We start from the raw sequence: 22,536 nt of genomic DNA, 5'->3' as shown, positions 1-22,536 counted from the left end.
AAGTTAAACTACTCGTAGAGGTAATATGGCAACGGTTAATCCTGGGATTAAGAAGATAAAATCCGCTTTCCTATAATATCCGACGCCACAGGTAAGCCGTAACTTCACATGTAGTGAAAGAGTCAGTCCGGTTTGCAGTGAGGAAGATTAAACCATACTTCCTCATACAAGAATGCTACTGTCGTTTCTATAGCTGTCTCCCTGATCCAGGTACCTATGTATCAATCCTTACGAGCAAATCTAGTATGAGATGCTTCCAATGAATGAACGGTTGGTTTATATTCGAAGATATCCAGTTTTGTAGTTACTATTGAGCTCTATCGTCTTTTTTACCTCGCTAGTACTAACCATCCACCACATTTAGATATTATTCATACCACCGTCAACATCCCATGTTGACCTGTTATATCACCAGATACTCGATACCATTTAATCGTTAGGAATACAAACAGAAAAGTAATCTCGTCAAGACCCAAAAGTCGTTTAAAACCAAGAATAGGCTTCATAAACTCAAATTGGTGATAAATAGGGGTAACCCCTTTTCTGCATATCCTCAAGGAGTATGCTAACACATTCACCTATGAGGGAATATTTTCAAATGGGGGTATTTCCAGAAGAATCGTTGGTTCAAGTGGCAGTTGCTCATTAAAGCTTCACCAATCCAATTGCGGGGGATCCTTGTCAATGTCACGTTATGATGGCGAGTTCGAAAAAATATTTATTGAATAAATTATACCTGGTAACGTTGAATTGTTTAGTATTTTCTATAGTCTTGATTTTTACCTATATTCTAACAAGAAACGAGACTAAGTGGAGCGTAGACTATAGCATCTCCCCCTGGTTTAGTTGCCAATAGGTAATAGCAGGGTGGTATCAGATTGGTAAGTCGTTTCCCTCTTTCTTTTATCATAGATGTGTAACCTACGCAGATAAGATTTTAGAATGAGAGAAAGAAAAAGTTGGAATATGACGAGGCGTGCTTTACTCGTGAGATAATTTGAATATGAGGAAGCAGCTTTAGTACTAATAGAAAATATGTCTGGAAGGGACACTATGAGCTCATAAGGAGCTCGGTACTGCTCGCCCCTTACTTCCTACTAAACCTTCAACATCAGAAACTTGGCTAACACGCAATCGATAGGCCCACCACTCTCAAAAGAAAATCGCTATGATTTTTATAAACCTAGACAAGATTATCGGAGCCTAATTCAACCTCAAGTTTAAATCACAATGGCTCTTAGCTTCTTCCTAGAATCCTTTAACCTCTCCCCCACCGCCACCATCCTCATCACCATCCTAACCCTCGTCCTCACCCTACAGCACCTCTCCCAGCGCAAGCTCGACCCGCGGGAACCCCGCGTCCTCGCGCCGCCCGTCCCCGTGATCGGGCACCTTCTCGGCATGGCGCTGCTCGGCGGGCGGTACATCAAGAACCTGGGGATCCGGCACCGGGAACTGCCCATCTTCACGCTTCCCGTCCCGGGGTCGCGCATCTACGTCGTCGCGGACCCGTCCCTCGCCGCCGCCGTGCAGCGCGCGTCCAAGGTCCTCTCCTTCACGCCCATCGTGCCCGACGTGACCGAGCGCGTGCTGGGGCTCGACCACGCCACCATGGAGATCACGCGCCGCAACCTCGATCCGGCCCCCGGCGACGAGCGGGGCTTCCTCGCCGACATCCAGGACATGGTGTACGCCTGGCTCGGGCCGGGCTCCTACCTCGAGGAGCTCAGCCTCGCCGCGGCCCGCGAGATGCGCGACGAGATCTCCTCCGTGCCCCTAAACCCCGCCGAGCCCACGGACCTGCTCTCCTGGGTGCGCCACCTCGTCACCGTCTCGACGGCGAAGTACCTCTACGGGCCGCAGAACCCCATCGCCGTGGACCCGTCTCTGGAAACCTCGTTCTGGGACTTCGACCACGGGCTGGGCGCCCTGCTGATGAACATTCTCCCCTCGATCACGGCTCGCAAGGCGTACTTGGGCCGCGAGAAGTTATCAACAGCGTTGCTTGCGTACCTAGAAGCGGGCCTGCATAAGACGGGATCAGCGATCGTGCAGCAGCGCGTGGAGATCGCGCTCGGGCACGGGTGGACGTTGCCAGCCGTCGCGCGCGAGGAGCTCTCCTTCCTATTCGCGGGCATTGTCAACGCCACTACATCCACGTTCTGGATCCTAGTGCAACTATACGCCGACCCCTCGCTGCTAGCCAGCGTCCGAGAGGAAGTCCAAGCTCTTCTCGAGAACCCCGGACTCGATTCGTCTTCAGGGCAGTCTAGGCTACACCTCACGGACCTCCGAGACGCCTGCCCCATTCTCGTGGCCGTGTACCGCGAGTGCTTGCGCCTCGGCTCCGACACCTATTCCACACGCCTAGTGAAGCAGGACCACATGCTCGCGAACCAGTATTTCCTAGCCAAAAACTCGGTAGTTCAGATCGCAGGCGGCGTCATCCACGCCGATAGCCGGATCTGGGGTGAAGACGTTGATTCGTTTAACCCTAAGCGCTTCTTAGCCGCCCAAGCAGGGGACGTGGGAGAAGCAAAGGGGGGAAATGGTGTGGCGGCGAAAGCAAAACAGAACAATTCATTCCACCCCGCAGCCTTTCGGGCCTTCGGTGGGGGGAAGACGCTGTGCCCCGGGCGGCACTTCGCCATGAACGAGATACTGGCTTTCGTCGCGCTAGTAGTGCTACAATTTGATGTGAAACCCGCGCGCGGGGACAAGATCGAGGTTCCTCGGAAGAACGACGGCGTCTTGCCGGTTCATATCCTAGAACCGATATGCCCAGTTGAGGTGTTGATATCAAGGCGTGAAGATTCTTTCGCTTGGAAGGCACGGAATGCCGAGTTTGTCATGTAGATGACTATTGACGTGGATGGTATTCTATCTTATAAGAGTCTTAAGCTGTTCATATGATGACGATGGGTAGGTATAAATGGGTTATGCTGAAAGGGAATGGTTATATCGGAAGCAGGTTCGGGTTATCAGAATACCTAACGGGCAAGGCATGTTTATAGTCGATCCCTCCATGGGACTAATTTTTATAGGTGTATTATTAACTCTACAATGTAGGAGATGGGTGGTTTCTTCCGTAGCCTGAACTGCTAAATCCACCGTAAGAACAAATACGGCCCTCTAGCACCTCCTAGCAACAGCGTTAACGTATAGGAATATTATACATCTCCGTAACATAGTCATCTCTTCTAAAGAGGAGAAAAAGAACCCGTTGCTTTGTATCTCACCGCTAAGCTATTGTAACCACACATCTAGCCGATGCCGCTTTCGCCAGGCTGCATTCCCAGGAAGGTGCCTCGCACTCTCGCAGTTCTGTTGGTGGATTACGGGCATGCGTTGTATGTCTGCCACGTCATTTACCTTGAACCCAGACCCTGTCTCAATAAGGGCTACCCGCTCTCTATGTCGTTTGTGCACGCCGTCCTTGGTAGACCAGATGTAGGGCCACGCCGACGACCCGGGGCTACTTTTGGGAGTGATCTCGACTAGGATACCTGAAAGTCCTGCGAGCACCGTTGGCGAATCGTCTGATGGCGACGCGAGCGAGTATACTGGCGAGTTATCTCTACGCCTGAATGGAGGGAGCCACATATTAAAGTTGGGACGGTAAAAGTCATGTCGCGAAAGCGCGTGCCAACGACACCGTAGACCAGCCACATGATCACATGTAGCTCTGTCGTTAGGAAAAGACGGCTCTTCTACGATAGACGGTGAACGAGGCATCGGGTAGGGAGCGTCATTGCCACAGGGCAAACTTTCAGTATGGTAGTAGCCCTTTGGCCAGCGGTAGTCAAACACCTTCAACGTGGAGCTGTGGGCACTGCCAGCAATGAATTTCTCCAGACCGCGGGTTAGCAGGGCATTGATCGGGGTCGTGACTTCGAAATTATCCTGGAAGATCGTGTCGGTCGAGGAGGGTGTACGGAGGTCTTGGAGACGAACTGTGCCATCATCCCATGAGCTGAGCACGGCGTTTCCGCCCCCGCTGGTCAGCGAACTGATATCTACAGGCAAAATCGCCCGGACTGTTTTGAGCTGATTACGATATATTCTATCTTGCACTTTCGTCTTAGTTGGGTGAGATATGACAGCTCCCGTTGGCGTATATTCCAGAAACTGAAGCGGCTTGGGCCCTTTATTTAAGCCAACCGCTAGGGTGTTGTCATTTACGAACTTGACGGATCGGATGAAGTCGAAAGTGCCCACAGTTTTATTACCCTTTAATCCGGTGTCATCGTCGGCATAGACGGAATTCGAAGAGTCAAGGCTTTGGTTGGTCGCATTGTGGATTGTCTGTCGGTCTTTGTCGAGGGAGTAATTTAAGATACAGTTTTTTGTTGCGGCCGCGAGAAGGCCTTGTTTATAGTTGACGTCAAGGGACTGGATTTCGGTCTTAACTTTAGCTTTGCGTATTGGATTGAGATCCTCAAAACTCAGGAGCGCTTTGCCAAAATCCTTAGAATCCATGGACAAGAGTTGGAGCCGGCCATCAGCCCTGCCTACTAGGACTTGGGGCCCATCCTTTTGGCCGTAATTATATTTGCTGTCTTTGAGTATGGACACACAAGTGACGTCGTCTTTTCCAGGATGATACCCAGACAGCTCACCCAACCTAGCGAAAGATTCGTTGGTATGGGCTTTGGGTCCTTTCTGATGCCGTATAAAGCCAAATACATCTTCTCCGGCGCCCCAGAATATGAGGTCCTGAACATCATTCCCTTCGCGCCGGTAGTGGGCGTCGACTATGATATTACTAGGAATAGACTGGGTGGCAGTGCCACTCCTCCTTTGTTGCTGGACCACAGGGGTAAAAGAGTCGACGATAAAGCCGTGTCTATCCCAATCCCTCGATTGCGAAGTTAGTGATTGAGCCCGCGCCCTCCACTCATCAGCAGACGAGATTTGGGAAAGCGTAAAGGTATCGAAGCGGTTGGTAACAAATATTTGCCATCCTCTTTCAGAGACGAGATGGTATAGCCCTTTGCAAGTTGCTGCCAGATGAGCAACACTCCTTGCCGTATCTAGGTAGGCTAATATGATGTAAAGAATATCGGCAGGCAAATCTAAGAGGCTTGGAGCCTCGTCAGAGATTCTGAGAGACTTTATGGATTCCATAGTTCATATATGACACTTGAGAAGGAATTATCATATTTCGCTAAGTAATGTGATGTTGTAGGTTGTTTTAATACCTAGGACCTAGGTATGCTTATGGAATTGAGCTTGGTGGTTATGACGTACGTCCGTGGCAACTCTCGCCTCTCTAGGTAGGATTGTATTTCTCCTATAATACCTATTACAGGTCTGACGGAATGGCAATGCGAATGTTGAGAATAGTGCCAAAGGTAAATCATATGAGTTGAAGTAACAGGTTTGTTACTTGGTATGTAGATGGATGCCTTTATAACTTGGGAAGTTTGTTGAGTAGAAAATTAGACAGTATATCCATGTACGGCTACATGCATTTACTGAGTCATAGTACTTTTCACTAGTAGCCAATCATGGCTTTGTGTTTGTCCACTATCGTCATAAGGCTTAATTACCTAATACGTATCTGGGACTAGGCAGCTATCTAATATCCGCATCGTGACAGTCCTCACTCATCTCATTTGGTCATACAATCAGCAGGCATTCGACAAATTCACTTACAGATCCTCTCTTCAACTTAAAGAATCGAATGGATTATCTACCTAGATTCCAATGTTCTTAGGCTTATACTTAAGATGTTATCATAACAGATAAGCAGATAAAACCCTCGCATATTGCATTAAGCATTGCCGGGTCGATTGTGGAGGGGCAGCTCAGATAACGACGCTCTTGGACTTAACATGAGATGAAATAGATTGTACATAAATAGGAACAGAGTCAATATCTACCTGGTAGGGTTCGATCTGGACGATATAATAACAGATATGATATAATTCTCATTCATATATATTAATATTTGGACTTTCCCTTCGAGAAAGCCAGTATCTGATCTAGGGGGTACTCTACTCACACTCCACACTCACCCCTATCATGGCCCCTATCATGGCTTCACTTACCATCTCCGACTTCTATACATCAGCTATAGTTACTTTACTAACAGCGTTATTCTTCCAATATGTGGTATATCCGACCATAATATCACCTCTCTCAAAAATCCCAACCGCTCACTGGTCCTGCTCTATCTCACCAGCGTGGATTCTATGGGCTCGCTTCAAGAGCCGTGAAAACCGAACTCTCCACGCCGCCCACAAACAGCACGGGCCCGTCGTGCGAGTCGGTCCCAACGAGCTCAGCGTTAACAGCATCGAGGATGTGAAGACCATCTACCAGGGCGGTTTCGACAAGCACCAGTGGTACTCAGTCTTCAACAACTACGGGTATATCTATCCCCCCTATCCTACACGCCGCCCATAACCCGATAGCAAACATCCACATACTAACAAACCTCCCCAGTGTCCCCTGCACATTCTCCTCCCTCCCCTCCAAAACCCACTCCCTGCGCAAACGCATGGTCTCGCACGTGTACTCCAAATCCCACATCCACACCTCTTCAGCCCTACGCTCGCAAGCCCGCGCCATCCTAAACACACGCTTGCTCCCGCTCCTCCGCTCCTCAACCCGCGCTTCCCAAACCCCGCACGGCGTAGACGTGCACTCGCTCTTCTGCGCCGCGGCCATGGACTTCGTGTCCGCGTACTGCTTCGGGCTCGCGCGCAGCGCGGACTTCGTGCGGCGGCGCCCCGAGCGCGAGCACTGGCTCGCTCTGTACGCCGTGCGCAAGGGCCACGGCTTCTTCGCGCAGGAACTGCCTAAGCTCTCGCGCGCCCTCGCTAGCCTCGGCCTCGACCCCACGCCGTCTTGGGTCCGCGCCGCGAACCGCGAGCTCGAGGCCTGGTGCAAGGAGCGCAGCGACGCCGCGATCCGGGTCGTGGACCGCGAAAAGCAAGGCGCGGGCGATGAAAGCGCGGTGGTGTTGGACACGGAAGACGATCCTGTCGTCGTGCGCGCGCTCCTCGCGGGCATCGAGAAGGAAGCTGAGACCCATGGCGCGGAGTCCCTGCTCTACGGTACGACGATCCGGCAGCGCGAACTCAGCGTCGCGTCCGAGATCTTCGACCACGTGCTCGCCGGGCAGGAGACCACGGGCGTCGCGCTGACGTACCTCTCGTACCACCTTTCGCAGTCGCTCGACCTGCAGCGCGAGTTGCGGCGGGAACTGCTGACGCTGAAGCCTAGCATGCGGTACATGGATGGAGATGGATATGGGGACACGGGTGTTAGGATCGAAATGCCGGACTCGAGACAGCTGGACAGCTTGCCCGTACTGCACGCTATGATCACGGAGACGGTCCGGCGATACGCGCCAGCAGGCGGGCCGGAGCCGCGTGTGACGCCGTACTCCTCGTCCTGTCGTATAGGACCCTACGAAGTCCCCGGCGGCGTACGAGTCTCCGCCTCGGTGTATAACGTACACCGCAACGAAACCGTATTCCCGGACCCCGAAAAATGGGATCACACACGATGGCTGCGCCACCAAGATGCTGACTCTAGCGGGGACGAGGGGAAGAGCGATTTAAACCGACATTTCTGGGGCTTCTCAAGCGGTGGACGAATGTGTCTGGGGTCGAACTTTGCCATGCATGGTCTGTGATCCCTTCCCCTTTACATTTTGCACCCTGAAGCCATGTGTATCTTGCTCCAACGCTTCTGCTAATTTTGTGATAATGTAGACATGAAACTTATAATTGCGGCCATATACTCTAATTACACCACTCACATCGTCGACGACGAGGGCATAGAACCTACCGACGCGTATACGGGGCACCCGAAGAGTAACTCACTGTATCTCCGCTTCGAGAGGGTTGTGGAGGACTAACGAACGCATTTACCATTTGATTGTATATAGTGATGTGATTTGACCGGAGCATTATAGTTATAAGCATTACTTATGCAGTAGGTAGCCATGTTATATATCTAATGAGAAAAGTATATGTTGTTACGAAATATTTTTGGGGTTGTTCGGAGCACATTAGGAAACACAACTTGAAAACGAGTAAAAAGGTAACTATGAGACACCATATGTAAAGCTATGCCAAGTTTACTATATGGGAAGATCGATGGCTTATACCATCTAGAGACTACGTCGCATATGTATTAATAGAAAAAATAGAGGAACGATATTATTCTAACTCTATTCGAAAAGATGGACTTAATATATGGCATGAATACTCAGGTCGAGACGACAAAACCAGTATTGGTTAGGTAATACGTTAAAACCTTTCCAGATATTGGTCTATGTCAAAATGATCCATACAATTCACGGCACATAACGAGGCACGGGTATCAGCAATTTATGCTAACTACTTTATTATGCTACATGAAGGCAATTCTTTTGCTGTGTCGTCGCAACGACACACAATGTGCCAGATATCACCTACCCCACCGTTGACTGACTCCTTTTGCTTCCCAACTTTCATCCTAGACTGAGCATGGAAGGCGATTAACCTTAAGGGGGAACGAACTATCTACTATAAGTGTCATTTTCGCGGAAACGCATGTTACTAATCCTCTGCAATATCTTCACAATCCATCTCCACCTCAAACTTCGTAATAGAATCAGGACGCAAGGGGCTTAAAACCCGGCCATCACCGTTGAGTAATGTGACCAAGCGAAATCACGGGAATGTTTTAGGAGGACATCTTCCGTCAAGGGAAGATGTAAGACGCGCTCATGTTCCATCTGATAGATGCTGTTAGTATTTCGGTAAGTGACGAGGGAATGAGCAAATAACTTACCTCTCCTGCCTTTGCCATATTGGCTACCACCTTTGCCACCTCTGCGGCCATGTCCGTCAATGCAGCATACTCTGTAATGCCAGCTTCCGGTGTATTGCCATGCATCGCTGGTAATCCTTCCAGCAGGGCATTCACTAAGATAGGGGGTGGGAATTCGGCTCGTCGTTGACAACCCATTAGTTGGAGGAATGCCTTATAGATCTCACCACCAACGTTCCAATCAGGAACTTGTGAATGGTGGCCTTCGAACTGGTGGAGAAGGTCGGCCAAGGCGTCGTAGTCACGCTCAATTATGGTGACTGGGGCGACTTCTTTGATGAAAGTACGATGGGCATCAGCCCACGACTCTGCGCGAAGTAAGCACTGAACTTCAGCAGCTGGATCTTTCTTGACGCTTCGCATGTATAAGGCCTTTGCATGCCAAATCCACCTTCTCGGAATCTTGAATTCTGCCGTAAGCCTCTTGAAATTGCTCGAGTCCTCATTCCCAATGAAACCAGCATGCCTACAGAGGTGATCTTGTATGGCTTTGGATCGTGCATCTGGATCCGCGAGATGTAGGAGTACGAAGGTTGCTTCTAACCAGCTGCCTTCATTAGTTAATTGTGCAGCGAACGAGACGGTAGCAGCATCAGCCTTCTCTGCGGCGTTCTTTCCAAACGAGGCGCGCCCGGTGGATGTCAAGGCTTGCCCTAGTTGCCAGGAAAGTCGGAAGTCAAGAGGGGAGAGCTGAGAATTTTCTGGTCGCAATATCGCTTCCAGGTCGACCTGGCTGTTGGAGTATAATTGTAGTAATCCCCAAAGTAGATCTTCCCGCTGATCCTGATTCGGATCATTCCAGATGCTCTTGATGCCGTGCTCCGTAAACCAGGTGACAGGCGCTAGCTCTCGATCCTGTTCCACATCTTCTCTATACTTCTCCACCGCATCCGCGATGCGGTCCTCCGAGGATATCGCGTACCAGAGTCTTAGTCCGAAGGCTTGTTGCCAATTGAGACCGAACCTCTTAGAGATGAGGAACGACTCAGTCCGGTTTTCTAATGCACCCTTGGTACCCTCGCAAGCACAAACGTTGCCACTGAGCATTTCGTAAAGTGCGCGAATCGACTGAGAGAACTCGGAAAGTACATGCGCCTCGTGCCACTCCTTCATCTGTTCTCGTACGTCCTTCTTGACGGCGTCGTTGGTACCGATGAGAGAAACCAAAGTAGCCAGACGGAAATTCTTGCCATCTAACAGATGTTTGCAAGCTTCAGCTATTCGGTGGCCGGACAAAGAAGCTAAAGCCTTTTCCTCACTCGAACCGGCCATTGCGGCCGTCTTGCTGGTTTGTTCTTCTACCATGCGCTCCCAGAATCGAGACAGGTTCTCCCGCCGAAGCTTTTCTACGGCCTCTGCATCGTTCTGCAGATCCACGGGAATTTTAATGCTGTCGAATAATACGCTGGCAAGTTCCCATACAAGCCTCTCATGCTCTTCGGCGACATTTTTACCATTGGTTCCGACAGAGAAGTCTTTGAGGGTTGCCCTCGGGCTCAGTCTGACGGATGGTACGCCGTTGATCAATTCGATTTGTGCTAGTTTGGAGTGCACATGAACTGCTCTGGCTGACATCTATTAAGTCTGTTAGTATCTATTTGACGCATTTGGATTAGTGGACATACCTCATTGGTGAACTTGGCTATCCTGATGTCCTGAGTCTCCGACACAATACCACCTTTTAGTACAGTCATAAGTGCATTCTTGTCAGTTATACGACTCGATCTCCCAAATGCCGAGCCGCTCGGTGTCGCAGAAAAGACGAGAGTGCCATTTGGACCCCAACGAGGCCGCATAGTATCATGCCAGATTCGGTCTTGTTCGTCCATATCACTTTCGTCAAGGTGCTTAGTCTGTCGTTTATAAGGCCACTTAACACCTTTAGGCCGTACCGAAGCTTGAAGATTTTCTGTTGGCGTCCGAGCTTTCTCGAATAATGAATTCATTAAATCGATGCTCGTTGCAAAGCCACGACCGTCCGGCACGATTCGTTTTTTCGTCGGGGACGCTTCCCGAGAATTTCCATTTGCCGCACGTTGTTGATCGGCTTCATTGATGGTCCTTAGAAGTGCTCGATCACGTTTCTGCGGGCTGATTGTCTTGCTAAGCATGTCCATCCAGTCATCTCCCGATGAAACCTGAACTTTCATTGGTGTTGCCGAGCCCTTGATTGCGCGCATTCGGGCTCTCATGATACCGGCAGGTGTCTCGGGCACGGTATCAAACTGGGAGCCATCAAACGAGTTATCCTCCTGCTCCGCGGCGAGATGCTGTCCGAGGGAAGTACTCGTATCTTCGTGTACCTCGGACATCGCATATTCATCATCCGACTCATCCTGCTCTATGGGGACGAGCGCGTTGGATTTTGAACCCGCGGAGCGATTAGCTAAAAAAGACGGTCGAGATCCAGCAACCTCCGTCATCTCTGCTTCCTCGTCACAAGAATCATCCCTAGGATCAAAAGCACCTGGAAGTATTGGGTAACTTCGTTTACCATCCAGGGTATCACCAACATCAGAAGCAACATCTTCTGAGGCAGAAGATGGAGATGGAGACACTCTCTTTTCTAGCGCATAAGCTGATGGGGCCTCGGAGGGTCTAGTCTCAGTGTCTTCGTCATCATCCGACTCATCGAGGCCGTATGTTGTGAAATGCTCAACGGAAAATGTCCATTCCCCAGTTTGCTCGTTGTAATTCTCAAGCTTGGTATCTGGGATTCTCTTCAGACGCTCAACGTGCTTTAAGATCGAGATCGGCTTGCCCTTTTTGGATGCTCGGGGCCAAGAATTCTCCAAGTTGATAATTGCTGGTACGTTTAAGCCTTTGCCAACAGGTGGCTTCTTAGCAGCGTTGGGGTAAACCGTCGCGCTTCGCGGCTCCAGGATGACGATGTTATGGAATATGTTATCGACATCAACCGAGGTCAAGTCAACGGGTACCTTGAACTTGACGTAGCCGACATTCTCACGCCCAACGGTGAAGTCAGAAACCTTCTGGCGCTGGACTCTATTCAGTCCTTGAATCTCTTCCTTAGTCGGGGACATCCAATACTCGCCGGGTTCTCCATCAGATAGGGCAGTCGTTGAACTGCGCCCTTGGGGAGAGGGAGCCTCCTCTTCATGCACGACTGCTAACTCATTACCCTTCACCTGCTCCATTTCGGGGATGGAAGTCGACTTAGAACCGTTGACCCCGTTCGTAGCTTTCGGTCGAACGTAACCCAATTGCTCGGCACTTGGTGTAGAGTTAGTAGAGCCGTTAGTAGTCGCACCGTCTTCGACAGCATCTACGTTGCTGGTATCGAAACTAACACGCTTCGTTAATTTCCGAGAGCTATTTGGCGTCTCAGGCACAGACTTGTCCTTTGTGGGGGTCGAGAACAAATCGCTGCGCAAGTCCTTATTGATGACGAGTTTCTTGACACTGCCGCCCCCGTAGAGTCTTGAGCCAGAGCCAGCGGAAAACGCGCCAGGGGCCAAGAGACTATCTTCGACATTGAAACTGCGTCTGAGGTTGCTTGTTGACACACTCTTAGCAAGAGAGTTACCAACACTTCGAGTCAAACTGCCGCCTAGCAAACTCTGCGACATGGTACCCGGAGTACTAGCTACGCTTGAGGGACTATTCGGGGTGCCGTAAGTACTGTAAGAGAAGCCAAACCCACGCTTCTGCGGCGTCACGAATCGAGAGGCTGACGCAGGGTTTAGTTTGTAGTAGGGCAAGATAGAAGGCCGTCTTGACTGCTTCTTGTTCGTCGGCGTTGCTAGAGGACCGGGGTCAGAGACCTCGTTGTTGCCGATACTAGCAAATAGAGACCCATATGCTGAAGGGTCATTGATGCTTGCAGTGAACGATGCTGTTGATTGGTTGGCTTGCGGACTTCCGAACATAGAGCCACCCATGTTGTTATTCTGCGGTTGCTGCTGCGCGCTTGACGTCCCAAAGAGTGATGAGCCCTGTTGCTGATTGTTCTGATTTCCGAAAAGACCACCACCGGTCGACTGCGTAGTGCTTCCGAACATAGATGGTTTCTGCTGGTTTTGGCCAAGGGACCCAAATAAGCTAGAGCCTTGTTGGGGCTGTTGCTGCTGCTGGTTGTTTTGTCCTAGGCCGCCAAACAAACCACTTCCACCAGTGTTGGTATTCTGAGTTGCACCGGTGTTACCAAATAATCCGCCGCCGGTGCCGGTGGCAGGCTTGTTGCCGAAGAGGCCGCCCCCAGTCTGATTGTTAGCTGGCTGACCAAAGGTATTAGAGGTGTTAGTTGAACCGCCAAAGAGGCCGCCTCCAGTTCCGCTGGTGTTGGTACTGCTTCCGAATATGCCTGTGCCAGCCGGCTTCTGTTGATTGTTATTGAACAGAGATGACCCGGTTTGCTGCTGGTTCTGATTTCCGAAGCCGCCAGAGCCTCCGCCGAACACGCTACCCGTATTCTGCGGCGTCGCGTTGCCAAACAGACCACCACCAGAACTTTGATTGGTATTCGTGTTGCTACCAAAAAGACCGCCGCCGCCCGTGTTAGCAGTACCACTACCAAATCCTCCAGCGTTCGTGCCAAAGCCACTGCTGCCAGCATTATTGTTCGTGTTGTTGAAACTAAAGCCAGCAGGCTTTGGCTGGTTAGTGTTGTTGGCGGCTCCGAACAGAGAACTTCCAGTATTGGTATTTGTGGATCCAAATCCGGTACCGGTGTTTCCCGTGTTGCCAAAACCAGTGCTTCCGGAACCAAATAAACCACCCGACTGTGCTGGCTGAGTTGTTGCGGAACTGCCAAATAGACCGCCGGTTGCCGCCGGCTTGTTTCCGAACATACCACCGGTTCCAGAAGTGTTGCTGCCAAACCCGGTCGTAGCGGTATTGTTGTTCTGTCCAAAGACGCCGCCAGACGACGAAGTATTGCCAAATAGGCCACCACCGGTATTTGTGGTCGTGTTCGTGTTACCGAAAGAGCCGGAGGTTTGGGTGTTTGAGCCGAATCCACTACCAAATCCGGATCCGACGCCGAAAGTGCCGGTACCAGAAGTGCCTCCAAAACGACGACCAGCAGCGTAGTCGGCAAGTCTTAGCTCTTCGGCAGACCACTTCTTGTACGGGTCTTGGAAAAGAATATTCTGGTAGGAGTTCTGGGCACTACTAGTGGTATTCTCCTTCTCGACCAGAGGTGCGAAGTTGGTAACGTTGGCAGTTCCGGGAGGATCACCTACCGGACCCAACGCTGTGCTGGCTGGGGCGTTCGACGTGTTGCCGAATCCACCAAACCCAGTCGAAGTAGCGGTGTTACTGGTCGTGTTCCCACTCCCAAAAAGTCCACCGCCGCCAGTCGAGCCTGTGTTCGTTGCACCGAAGGTTGGCTTGTTCGCATTGCTTCCGAAGATAGACCCGCCGGTGCCTCCACCGCCACCGAAAGGGCTCGACGTTGAGGCGTTGTTATTGGATCCGAATCCTCCAAATCCACCGCCAGAAGTCGTAGTGGTAGAACCACCGAACAAACCACCGCTCGTGGATGTGCCTCCGAAGGCTGGCTTTTGACCGAACCCACCGGTGTTGCTTGATGCTCCGAATCCACCTATAGCCATAATATGTTAGTATCCGTTTGAAAACAATACAAAAACAATCGTGCAATGCGCGGGAAGGTTGGGTGGCGACGGCACATACCGGTGTTTCCACCGAAGCCGGATGATGTATTCCCGGAGCCGAATAGGCCACCTCCTGTGTTGGAGGCGCCAAAGCCTCCGGCGTTATTGCCTGTGCCGAAGCCTTTTTGTTACCAGACCGGGTCAGTTGTTGGGTGTTACGCAAAATGATAATAGGACTTGAATATCGAATAACTTGAGATGTTCGAGAAGCGAGGAAAGGGGGAAACCGTACCTGTGTTGCTCGTATTATTGCTACCAAAACCACCAAAACCGGTGGTGGTATTGTTGTTATTAGTGCTGCCGAAGCCGCTTCCACCGCTACCGAACCCGCCAAAGGCCGACATGATGGGCGGCGCTTTAGATGGTATGCGGGTTCTAGGTTAAGTCGATGTTCGCGACCGGTGATATGATGACGAAAAGACCGCGTCTGACGCGTAGGTGAAAGTTTAAAAGGAGTGCGACGAGATTAAGTAAAGGAAGGCATGGAAAGTGGACGGGTCGGTCGCCGTTGTAAATGTCGGTCGAGATGGTAAGAGGAAGAGTGACAAGCGTTGGAAGGGCTATGATGCGCAGGTAAAAGTTATTCGCGAACCGTGGTTCAACTTTTTTTTTTCTGCGATCCGCGCTGCTGGGGCCAAGAGGCGAACTGACGGTAGGGTTTAGACGTACAAAGATGCCTCGATTCCGGTAGAGAATCGAGGAATATGGATGCGGGAAAGGGTGTGGAATGACTGTATTAGAATGGGAAAATGATCAATGGCGGAAATACCTACGTGCGCAGGTACGATGCCTGATTAAGAAAAAGGGAATAAGAAAAAAGCGTGGATGTAGAAAGATGTGAAGTGCGTAGTTGTTACAGTAGCTTAAGGGAAAATGTAGTAAGGTAGAGAATTGACACGGTTGGGTTGAACCAGGTCAAGGAGGGAGAAGGCCGGACCACCTCTTTCCCACTAAAGAATTTCAACTGGTGGTAAGAAAAATAAAAGTGGAACAATAGGTTTGCTGCACGGGGCCTGTACCTGCCTCAGGCCAACCACGGGTAACCTATCCAATTATATGTACTTATACTTGCTATGCTGCCTAAATTGATAGTAGTCACGCGGTATTCGTACTTCGCCTCGGTGCGACTGTAACAATCTAGAAGCAGAGAATAAAGTCACAGCATATGACACATACTCGGTCACGTGCATAGTATGATATTGTAGTTGCCTAGTTTTTTATTCTTCATTAAAGAAATTGATTTTTGTACAATTTATTGTAGGTACTGGAAAATGCAGGCAAACGCGCGAACTGGACCAAAAGGTTGCCAAGAAGTTGAATTATGTAATCGGAATGGACCGGGATGATGCCGACTAAAAGGAGCTTGGGCCATACCAGGTAGGTACGTAGGTACTCCTAATGGAAAGCTTTCGGTGCTAGTCACCCGACTTTCGAATATCCTTCTCAAGCCAATTAGGAGACACAATTCAGAAATCATCATAGCCACCATTCGTGTTGAACGTAAACCTTACAAAACTGTTGGCCATCACCTCATGAATCAGAGATATTCGGTACTAAAAGCGTACACTAGTAGTAATAAGTGCAAAGTTATTTATCCAAAAATATTTTGTGACCTAAATTTTCGAAGTGCTAAGAGAGGGTTGTATGGAATCAAATGTCATAATCATAGAGAAGGGTAAGTCCAAATATTGTAAGGATCGTAATGCTGAAAACCGAAGGTGCGCGGCTCAAGACCGCTAAGTTTGTTGTTGGTGGGACAAAGGCTAGCACCAATATAGAAGAGTCTCGTACCTGCCCGGGTAAGCAGCTAAAAGCCTGTAGGTACATATATGTACCTATCAAGCGCGTCTACGTGTACCGATTTTCGTGAACCGCGCCCAACCCCCTGACTTCTCGATATGCAGCAAGGAAGAGGAAAAAAAAACATCGCGAAGTTTGAGTTGCAAGTATACAAAGGAGAGAAAAAATAATAAATAATAATTCGCCCTAGTAATACCCCCCTTCAAGTCACTAAACAGTCAGTATAATCCATTGGCTCGGCAAATTTTTATTTTTTGCATTCGAAATTTCTACATTCGTTGCGCATTCAATTCAATCCGTGCGCGAATCACATTCTACCATTCCGCTTCTTCGTCACCGGGCTAACGGCTTCGAAAGCTCTCAAGCTTCGCGATCGCTGGACTTTTCTTGTCTCACTCGGCTGGCTTTGCTCGATATACGCGCCACGAACTGCAAATTCGCGTCGAAGAGGTCTATCAGTGCTCTAATTGCCGATTTGGATATCGTATTTCTTGTCCGACGCAAGCGGCCATCGCAAACCACTGCACACCGACGGGCAATCCGCACACTTACCGCTCTCCCTTAGCCGAGTCCACCTCGAAGCGCCAACACCATCACAATCATAATCACAAGTCCAACAACGAGGTGGACCTCTTCAACACACCTCTGAACTCCCGCGCGTAAGAAAAAGAAGGCAAAAGCTCACAGGGCCGCGCGCTCAGAGCACCACGTACAAGAGAGAGCATGAACAACTACGCGAGCAGCACCATGAACGAGTACAACGCGTCAGCGCGTCCGGGTTCGGCGCGGCCAGGCACGCGATGGGCTCCTCCGATACGGAATCCCGAACTGACGGATCCGTGGGAGCAAATAAGCGACGAGCACCGGAACGAAATAAATGATTGCGTGAGTACCCTTTCTTTCCACAACACGTGCAACGAAACGAGCACCAGAGATCTACCGCCGGAGAAAGGGTCCCGACAGACAGACTAACAAGCCCTTAGTTCCACCTCTTCGACATGAACAAAGACGAGCAACTCGACTTCTCCGAATTCCGATACGCGCTGCAAGCGCTCGGCTTTTCAAACCTATCGCGACCAGACCTAATCGCAGCCTTCAAATCCGCGGCGCGGCCGCGCGCAGGCTGGACGCCTCTCCCGTCCCTACCCAACCAACCTCCTCCCGCGACCGCCCCGGGCGTCGTCGACCTACGACTATCACGCGAAGGCTTCCAGGCGGTGGCGGCGCGGTACGTGGCGGCGCGCGACCCGCGCGAGGAGCTGCTCAAGACGTTCGCGCTCTTCGACCGCGGCGGCAAGGGCGTCATCACCGTCGACGACCTGCGCGGCGTCGTCAAGGAGCTCGGCGAGGACGTCCCCGACAACGAGCTCCACAGCATGGTCGAGCAGTTCGACGTCGAGGGCAAGGGCGGCGTCAGCCGCGAGGAGTTCCTCGGCATCTTCCTCGACAGGTGAAACACCCCTCCCGTCTCGCGAGATGAGACGTGAAGTGCCGTGTGTGCAACGAGATGAGGGTTGCTGAGATGTTCGACGGCGCCGTCTGCTCCGCTGGCCTTGGGGAGGAAGGAGGACGACGGCGTCGGTGAGGGTGGGGATGAAAAAAAGGCGGTGGGGACCGGACCAGATCGAAGCCAGACGGAGCAGAGCAGAGCCCAGCCCCCGAATGTCCTACCTGAGCCAAAAATCCCGCCGTCTCGATCATGTTCACCCTTATGCTTTAATACAAGGGGACACAAGCAAGCAGCAAGCCGAGAAGAGTCCCAGGCCGCGGGGCCGGGAACATGGATAATACAGAGGCGAGACGAGACGAGATGAGACGAGGGGAAGAAGCACGACAATCCGCTGGATTAAGCGGCGAACAGTCGACGTACGGCGCCGCCGACGCGGGCGGCAGGGCAACAGAATCAAAAGCAAAAGGGGTCGTGAAGAAAGCGTGCCTGCGGGATACCCTACACAGAATTACCTTCAGTTTGCAATAATTTACGCCATATCTCTCTTCGGACATACCGAGAAACGCCTTAGGCGGAGCGGTAGGAAGGGGTTTTAATTGTATATACCCTATATCCGTCTTGCGTATACGGGGCATGCTACGTTATCATGGGTTGGGTTGGCTCTAATCACGCGCGGAGTTTACCTGGTATGCGTTTGTCTATTCCGCATGGGAGTATTTTGGGAGATCGGCGTTCGGGCAAAGGAAAAAGCAGGTGGAATATGCATGTATATATGCTAAAGCAAAGGGCGTCTTAGGCTTGACATTCAAAAGCATTACGATAATCATCCGCAGAATTTCTACGAATATGTACTGTGACACTATATATAAGGGAGGCTCAAATCATCGCCTTCTATATTGATCGTTTCCCTGCTATGGACTTATGGCCCATCAATCGAAGAAATCCCATCCCAACCCAGCCTCCCTCCACCGAAAAAAAGAACAGTACACGAGTCAGCACAGGGAATTACCATACAAAATCGGAATACTTAAGATTTTGCTTGCTGATCAAATACGGACCCCTCTAACAGCCGACTCTACGTCCACTATCCACCATCATAGCGTCGAGCGGAGGAGCCTAGAGAACGCTAACGGGTAAATTTGGACCAGGATGGGGTATCACCCAACTCTGAGAAGAATGCAGGCAGTGCGAAATGCAGATGAAGAGCGCGCGGTCCGCATCGTAAGTGCCTTCACAAAAGAAAAGTCTAGAATTGGATGAGGTCTTGTCCCTGGTTGTTGTTTTGTTGCTGCGGTCGTGCGGCGAACGGGTTGGCCGCTCCGCCATATCCATTCATGCCGACAGGTCCGGTGGCCGCGGGCATCTGCTGCTGACCATATGATATCGTAGGCATACCGGTATACTGCTGTCGCAGGAACGGGTTGCTTCCCGTAGCTTCAGCGGTGAGCTTGTTTGCGTTAGCACCAGCAGAGTTCACAAATGTACCGGGTGCTGTATGTTGAGCAGGGATACGGAGCTCGCCAGTGTTTCCGAACGTGTCCATGCCGTCACCACTAGCAAGAAGAGCATTGAGTCTCTGTTCGTGCTCGCTAAGTTGCTTTTGAGGCTGCTGGGGTTGGTTAAAGGAAGGCTGGGGCTGTAGTTGAGATTGAGGTTGAGGTGAAGGTGTAAACGTCTGAAGCGACTTCTGTTCGGGAAGGCTTGATAAGCTACCAAGCGTAGGCATTGGCGGAGCCTTGGCCGTCTGGGGTCGCCCAAAGCCAGTGGCAAAGGGGTTGTTCGAGCCGGTCGGCATCGGCTTGAGCGCCGACTGGGATTGGTTGTTATTAGAGGCCCAGGGGTTGTTGCTGCCAGGCTGGACAGGTGGCTCTGGAGAGGCTGTCGGCTGAGGTTGGAACTGTTGAAATTGAGGTTGTTGGCCGTAGGGGTTATAGCCGGTAGGTTGAGGCTGCATTTGAAATTGCTGCTGTTGGGGAGGCTGGAGAGTATTTTGCTGCTGTTGCGCGTAGGGGTCATACATGCCCGTCGGCTGAGGGTTGAAGCCACTGTTAAAACCGTTCGAATAGCCATTTTGCGGGTACCCGGTGTAGGCGTTGTTCATATACCCAGTCGGCTGCGGCTGCATCATTTGGTTTTGATCGATTGGGTTTCCAAGCCAGTCGACATTGCTCCCCTGCTGATATCCCATATTCATGCCTGTCGGCTGAGGCGCGGTGCTCGGCACAGGGTCGTCGTCGAAGAGTGAACTGGCATTAGTCTCTTCCAACTCTCGCCTCCTTCGCTCTTCTTCCTCTTTACTGAGCTTGATAGCCTTAGCTAGATCGTCATCGGTCTCGTTCCCCTGACGACTTTCACGTTTCCGTCGGTCCTCTTCCTCTTGTTGTTTGCTGGCCTCTATAGCTAACCTGTATTCGGCATCTTCTTCATCGTCGCTGTGCCGTCTGGGACGCGGGCGTCGCTGTTGTGGGACCGTTGGTCCATCTGAGCCGAATTCTTCGATGCCGGTAACGCGAGACTTCCAGGTCTTCCGGTCGCTACGTTCGGCGCGCAATCTTTCTTCGTCCAGAATCAGAGCTGTTAACTCTTTCGCGGCAACTCGGACTGGTCATTCGTAAGCATCAACACAGCCTCGAATCTTACTACGGCTACGCACCATTTTGGCCCACGTCCCGCCCATCCTCATCAATGTAGACGAATTCGCGCAAGGTCTTGATGATGTAGATGTTCTTGCGTGCCCAAGTAACAACTAATTCGGAGCCTTCGTGTAGGCAGTAATCTAACACCTTCAAAGCCTTCAAGACGTGTCTCCAGTTCTTTCCTTTGTCGTTTAGACGTTTGTCGAGCATATCGACAATGTCATAGAACTCGGTTGATCTGGGGATCAGTTAGATAGTCCATTTCAATACAAGAAGTTAGGCGATTCGACGGCAGCATACGAGTTGTAAGTTAATTGAGCGATCTCGCTCATCTGAGTTCCGGTCGGGCCCCATGGGTCATTGCTCGTTGCTGTAGAAAAGGGGTCAGTATATTCGGGTATTCAAGTTACGCCGGGCGCAAGATGATTCGCGGTAAATCGACGATGGATTGCTATGTACGGACCTTCGCGCACTTTGACCTGGACGCTTGAGTAGCCCTTGGTAACATTTTTCACACTTCTCATAACCTTAGACATCTTGGCGGTATTTTCGGGTTTGGCGGAGGAGAGATCTGGGTTGTAGGTCGGCAACAATTAATCGAGGAAGAGAAAAGAGGAGAGGTATGTGGTTGTGTGCTGGAGCGAAGATGATACGATCACAGTGATCAATGGTCGGCGCAATGAAAGCGCAATCCAGCCGGTGGATTATCTCTCAGTACGGTATTTGCAGGGCCAGCGATGGCGCAAACTTGAACTCGTGAACAACGAAATGTCAAATAATGGTCCGAATGAACTGTCCCTATGCAAACTTTACCCTCGACCGAAAATCAGGCAGTGACGAGCACAAGGCCTCCGACACTCGACTGCGATTAAAGGAGGACTTTGGATGAGGGAGGGAGAAAGAGGTTGGTTGATTATGGTAACTTTAATTGATGGATCGATGAAGTTGGGGAGGGGAGCCCAAGAAGCTGCCAGTACACGTTGTATGGACCCAGGAATCGAGACAGGCGTAATGGTGGCCTTGGCACCGAGACGCAAGCATGCAACAAACTTGAGCGCCTCCTCTCTTTTGGTCTACTGAATGGACCTTGGCTGGGCAACTTATTAAAAAGGATGACGACCCTAGGCAGGTAGTCAGCTTTTATTTTTCTCTTATTTTTTATATTCTTTTTCTTTGTTAACGTCTAAAAAAGTTATTAATTAATGATGAAATATAGAATGCAAAATTAGTATGGGCGATATTGATAATAACGACAACAAAAAGTCACTCGTAAGAAATTATTATCATTTATCGTTGGTCTGGAATTGTTTCTGGAACGATTAGCGAAAAGGGGAAAAAGAGTTGATATGATGAGAGACACGAAAAGAGACTTCTTCAATGGGCTATCTAGGCGAGATACCCTTAGTGTACCGCAGTGAACCTAGGGATCCCAGTGAACCCTGCCTGTTAGTAAACTTAGTGCCTGGCTTGTCCGTCCACCTGCTCCTTTCCATTTTGCCATTTGGGTGGCCATTGTGACGCGGCAGGAGCGTTCAGCGTGTTGAGCACTGACCAACAGCAGGACTGGACACGTCTATGGGGCTTTTTTGGGCTGGTAGCTTGCGGTTTTCCCGACCGCCCGTCGCCCGTTAGACGCCCGGTACAAGCCATAAGTATATTTTGTACATTCTTCTGCATTACTACCGTATGTAGGTACATTGCCCGGGTTGTAACTGTAAGAAAATACCGAGGTACCTTAGCATGCGGTTGTCACCCCATTCATTGAGTCTGAAATGACGTAACAGGTGGAGTCATCAAATCTCAATTAAACCCTCCAGATGTTCATCCTATGCAGTTCATATGCACAAAATCTTCATACATACTGCCTGCTTACTGGTTTCTGTGCTTTCCACGGCAGCATGGGTTCCGCACTTAATAAAGTGACGGTTAGCCACAGTCAGGAGAGATGGAGTGCATATATCCCATTGATCCCATTGATCTCATAAACGTTACATACCCAGGCCTGTGTAATGACCGTCTGAGGTCTGTGGTTTATTTGTGACAAGCTCCATTAATGCACAGATGCACTATCAAGGACATGGACATGAATCAGGGGTTCACGAAAATCATCGAGAAATTCACCAAACAAAAAACAAGGTATCGCCGTGATGTTTCTTGATATGCATACTATGTACGCATATGG

The 22,536-nt window shown here is 50.6% G+C and overlaps 6 protein-coding genes across 6 annotated transcripts; 3 read left to right on the top strand and 3 right to left on the bottom strand.

Annotated features, from left to right (window-relative positions):
• Positions 1-1,043: 1,043 nt before the first annotated feature.
• F4807DRAFT_298595 (cytochrome P450) lies at positions 1,044-3,085 on the top strand. Its single transcript, XM_047994908.1, has 2 exons — positions 1,044-3,002; positions 3,070-3,085. The coding sequence occupies exon 1, from the start codon at positions 1,231-1,233 to the stop codon at positions 2,854-2,856; it is 1,626 nt and encodes a 541-aa protein (XP_047849546.1). The 5' UTR covers positions 1,044-1,230; the 3' UTR covers positions 2,857-3,002; positions 3,070-3,085.
• F4807DRAFT_298598 (uncharacterized protein) lies at positions 3,052-5,419 on the bottom strand. The gene has a single exon (XM_047994909.1). It carries the CDS (start codon positions 5,125-5,127, stop codon positions 3,247-3,249), a length of 1,881 nt encoding a protein of 626 aa, XP_047849545.1. The 5' UTR covers positions 5,128-5,419; the 3' UTR covers positions 3,052-3,246.
• A 427-nt stretch (positions 5,420-5,846) lies between these two features.
• F4807DRAFT_444814 (cytochrome P450) lies at positions 5,847-8,028 on the top strand. Its single transcript, XM_047999694.1, has 3 exons — positions 5,847-6,374; positions 6,451-7,640; positions 7,728-8,028. The coding sequence occupies exons 1-3, from the start codon at positions 6,028-6,030 to the stop codon at positions 7,871-7,873; spliced, it is 1,683 nt and encodes a 560-aa protein (XP_047849544.1). The 5' UTR covers positions 5,847-6,027; the 3' UTR covers positions 7,874-8,028.
• A 304-nt stretch (positions 8,029-8,332) lies between these two features.
• Positions 8,333-15,361, bottom strand: F4807DRAFT_444809 (nuclear protein 96-domain-containing protein). The gene is made up of 5 exons (XM_047999693.1): positions 14,701-15,361; positions 14,488-14,589; positions 10,458-14,398; positions 8,794-10,407; positions 8,333-8,737 (listed from the first exon to the last, which is right to left on the bottom strand). Exons 1-5 carry the CDS (start codon positions 14,810-14,812, stop codon positions 8,630-8,632), a joined length of 5,877 nt encoding a protein of 1,958 aa, XP_047849543.1. The 5' UTR covers positions 14,813-15,361; the 3' UTR covers positions 8,333-8,629.
• Positions 15,362-16,718: 1,357 nt separating this feature from the next.
• F4807DRAFT_298527 (uncharacterized protein) lies at positions 16,719-17,853 on the top strand. The gene is made up of 2 exons (XM_047994907.1): positions 16,719-17,153; positions 17,252-17,853. Exons 1-2 carry the CDS (start codon positions 16,992-16,994, stop codon positions 17,720-17,722), a joined length of 633 nt encoding a protein of 210 aa, XP_047849542.1. The 5' UTR covers positions 16,719-16,991; the 3' UTR covers positions 17,723-17,853.
• Positions 17,854-18,658: 805 nt separating this feature from the next.
• Positions 18,659-21,064, bottom strand: F4807DRAFT_298521 (ENTH-domain-containing protein). Its single transcript, XM_047994906.1, has 4 exons — positions 20,818-21,064; positions 20,655-20,724; positions 20,372-20,592; positions 18,659-20,319 (listed from the first exon to the last, which is right to left on the bottom strand). The coding sequence occupies exons 1-4, from the start codon at positions 20,888-20,890 to the stop codon at positions 18,965-18,967; spliced, it is 1,719 nt and encodes a 572-aa protein (XP_047849541.1). The 5' UTR covers positions 20,891-21,064; the 3' UTR covers positions 18,659-18,964.
• Between the last annotated feature and the right edge of the window lie 1,472 nt (positions 21,065-22,536).

This window comes from Annulohypoxylon truncatum, assembly GCF_022578515.1.
Source record: "Annulohypoxylon truncatum strain CBS 140777 unplaced genomic scaffold F4807scaffold_48, whole genome shotgun sequence".
Classification (NCBI taxonomy): Eukaryota; Fungi; Ascomycota; class Sordariomycetes; order Xylariales; family Hypoxylaceae; genus Annulohypoxylon; species Annulohypoxylon truncatum.
The sequence above is the reverse complement of the archived record's forward strand: the minus strand, read 5'-3'. Positions and strand labels throughout refer to the sequence as shown.

What these genes read in the sequence shown, in the direction of transcription:
- F4807DRAFT_298527 (XM_047994907.1), top strand. Translation starts at nt 16,992, where the DNA reads ATGAACAACTACGCGAGCAGCACCATGAACGAGTACAACGCGTCAGCG. An exon ending in GGAACGAAATAAATGATTGC is followed by an intron (nt 17,154 to 17,251) that starts GTGAGTACCCTT and finishes ACAAGCCCTTAG; the next exon opens with TTCCACCTCTTCGACATGAA.
- F4807DRAFT_444809 (XM_047999693.1), bottom strand. Translation starts at nt 14,812, where the DNA reads ATGTCGGCCTTTGGCGGGTTCGGTAGCGGTGGAAGCGGCTTCGGCAGC. An exon ending in CGGCTTCGGTGGAAACACCG is followed by an intron (nt 14,399 to 14,487) that starts GTATGTGCCGTC and finishes TTATGGCTATAG; the next exon opens with GTGGATTCGGAGCATCAAGC. An exon ending in ATATGGCAAAGGCAGGAGAG is followed by an intron (nt 8,738 to 8,793) that starts GTAAGTTATTTG and finishes AGCATCTATCAG; the next exon opens with ATGGAACATGAGCGCGTCTT.
- F4807DRAFT_298595 (XM_047994908.1), top strand. Translation starts at nt 1,231, where the DNA reads ATGGCTCTTAGCTTCTTCCTAGAATCCTTTAACCTCTCCCCCACCGCC.
- F4807DRAFT_298521 (XM_047994906.1), bottom strand. Translation starts at nt 20,890, where the DNA reads ATGTCTAAGGTTATGAGAAGTGTGAAAAATGTTACCAAGGGCTACTCA. An exon ending in CCAGGTCAAAGTGCGCGAAG is followed by an intron (nt 20,725 to 20,817) that starts GTCCGTACATAG and finishes CCTTTTCTACAG; the next exon opens with CAACGAGCAATGACCCATGG. An exon ending in GCTCAATTAACTTACAACTC is followed by an intron (nt 20,593 to 20,654) that starts GTATGCTGCCGT and finishes ACTGATCCCCAG; the next exon opens with ATCAACCGAGTTCTATGACA.
- F4807DRAFT_444814 (XM_047999694.1), top strand. Translation starts at nt 6,028, where the DNA reads ATGGCCCCTATCATGGCTTCACTTACCATCTCCGACTTCTATACATCA. An exon ending in TCAGTCTTCAACAACTACGG is followed by an intron (nt 6,375 to 6,450) that starts GTATATCTATCC and finishes AAACCTCCCCAG; the next exon opens with TGTCCCCTGCACATTCTCCT. An exon ending in GTCGAACTTTGCCATGCATG is followed by an intron (nt 7,641 to 7,727) that starts GTCTGTGATCCC and finishes GTGATAATGTAG; the next exon opens with ACATGAAACTTATAATTGCG.
- F4807DRAFT_298598 (XM_047994909.1), bottom strand. Translation starts at nt 5,127, where the DNA reads ATGGAATCCATAAAGTCTCTCAGAATCTCTGACGAGGCTCCAAGCCTC.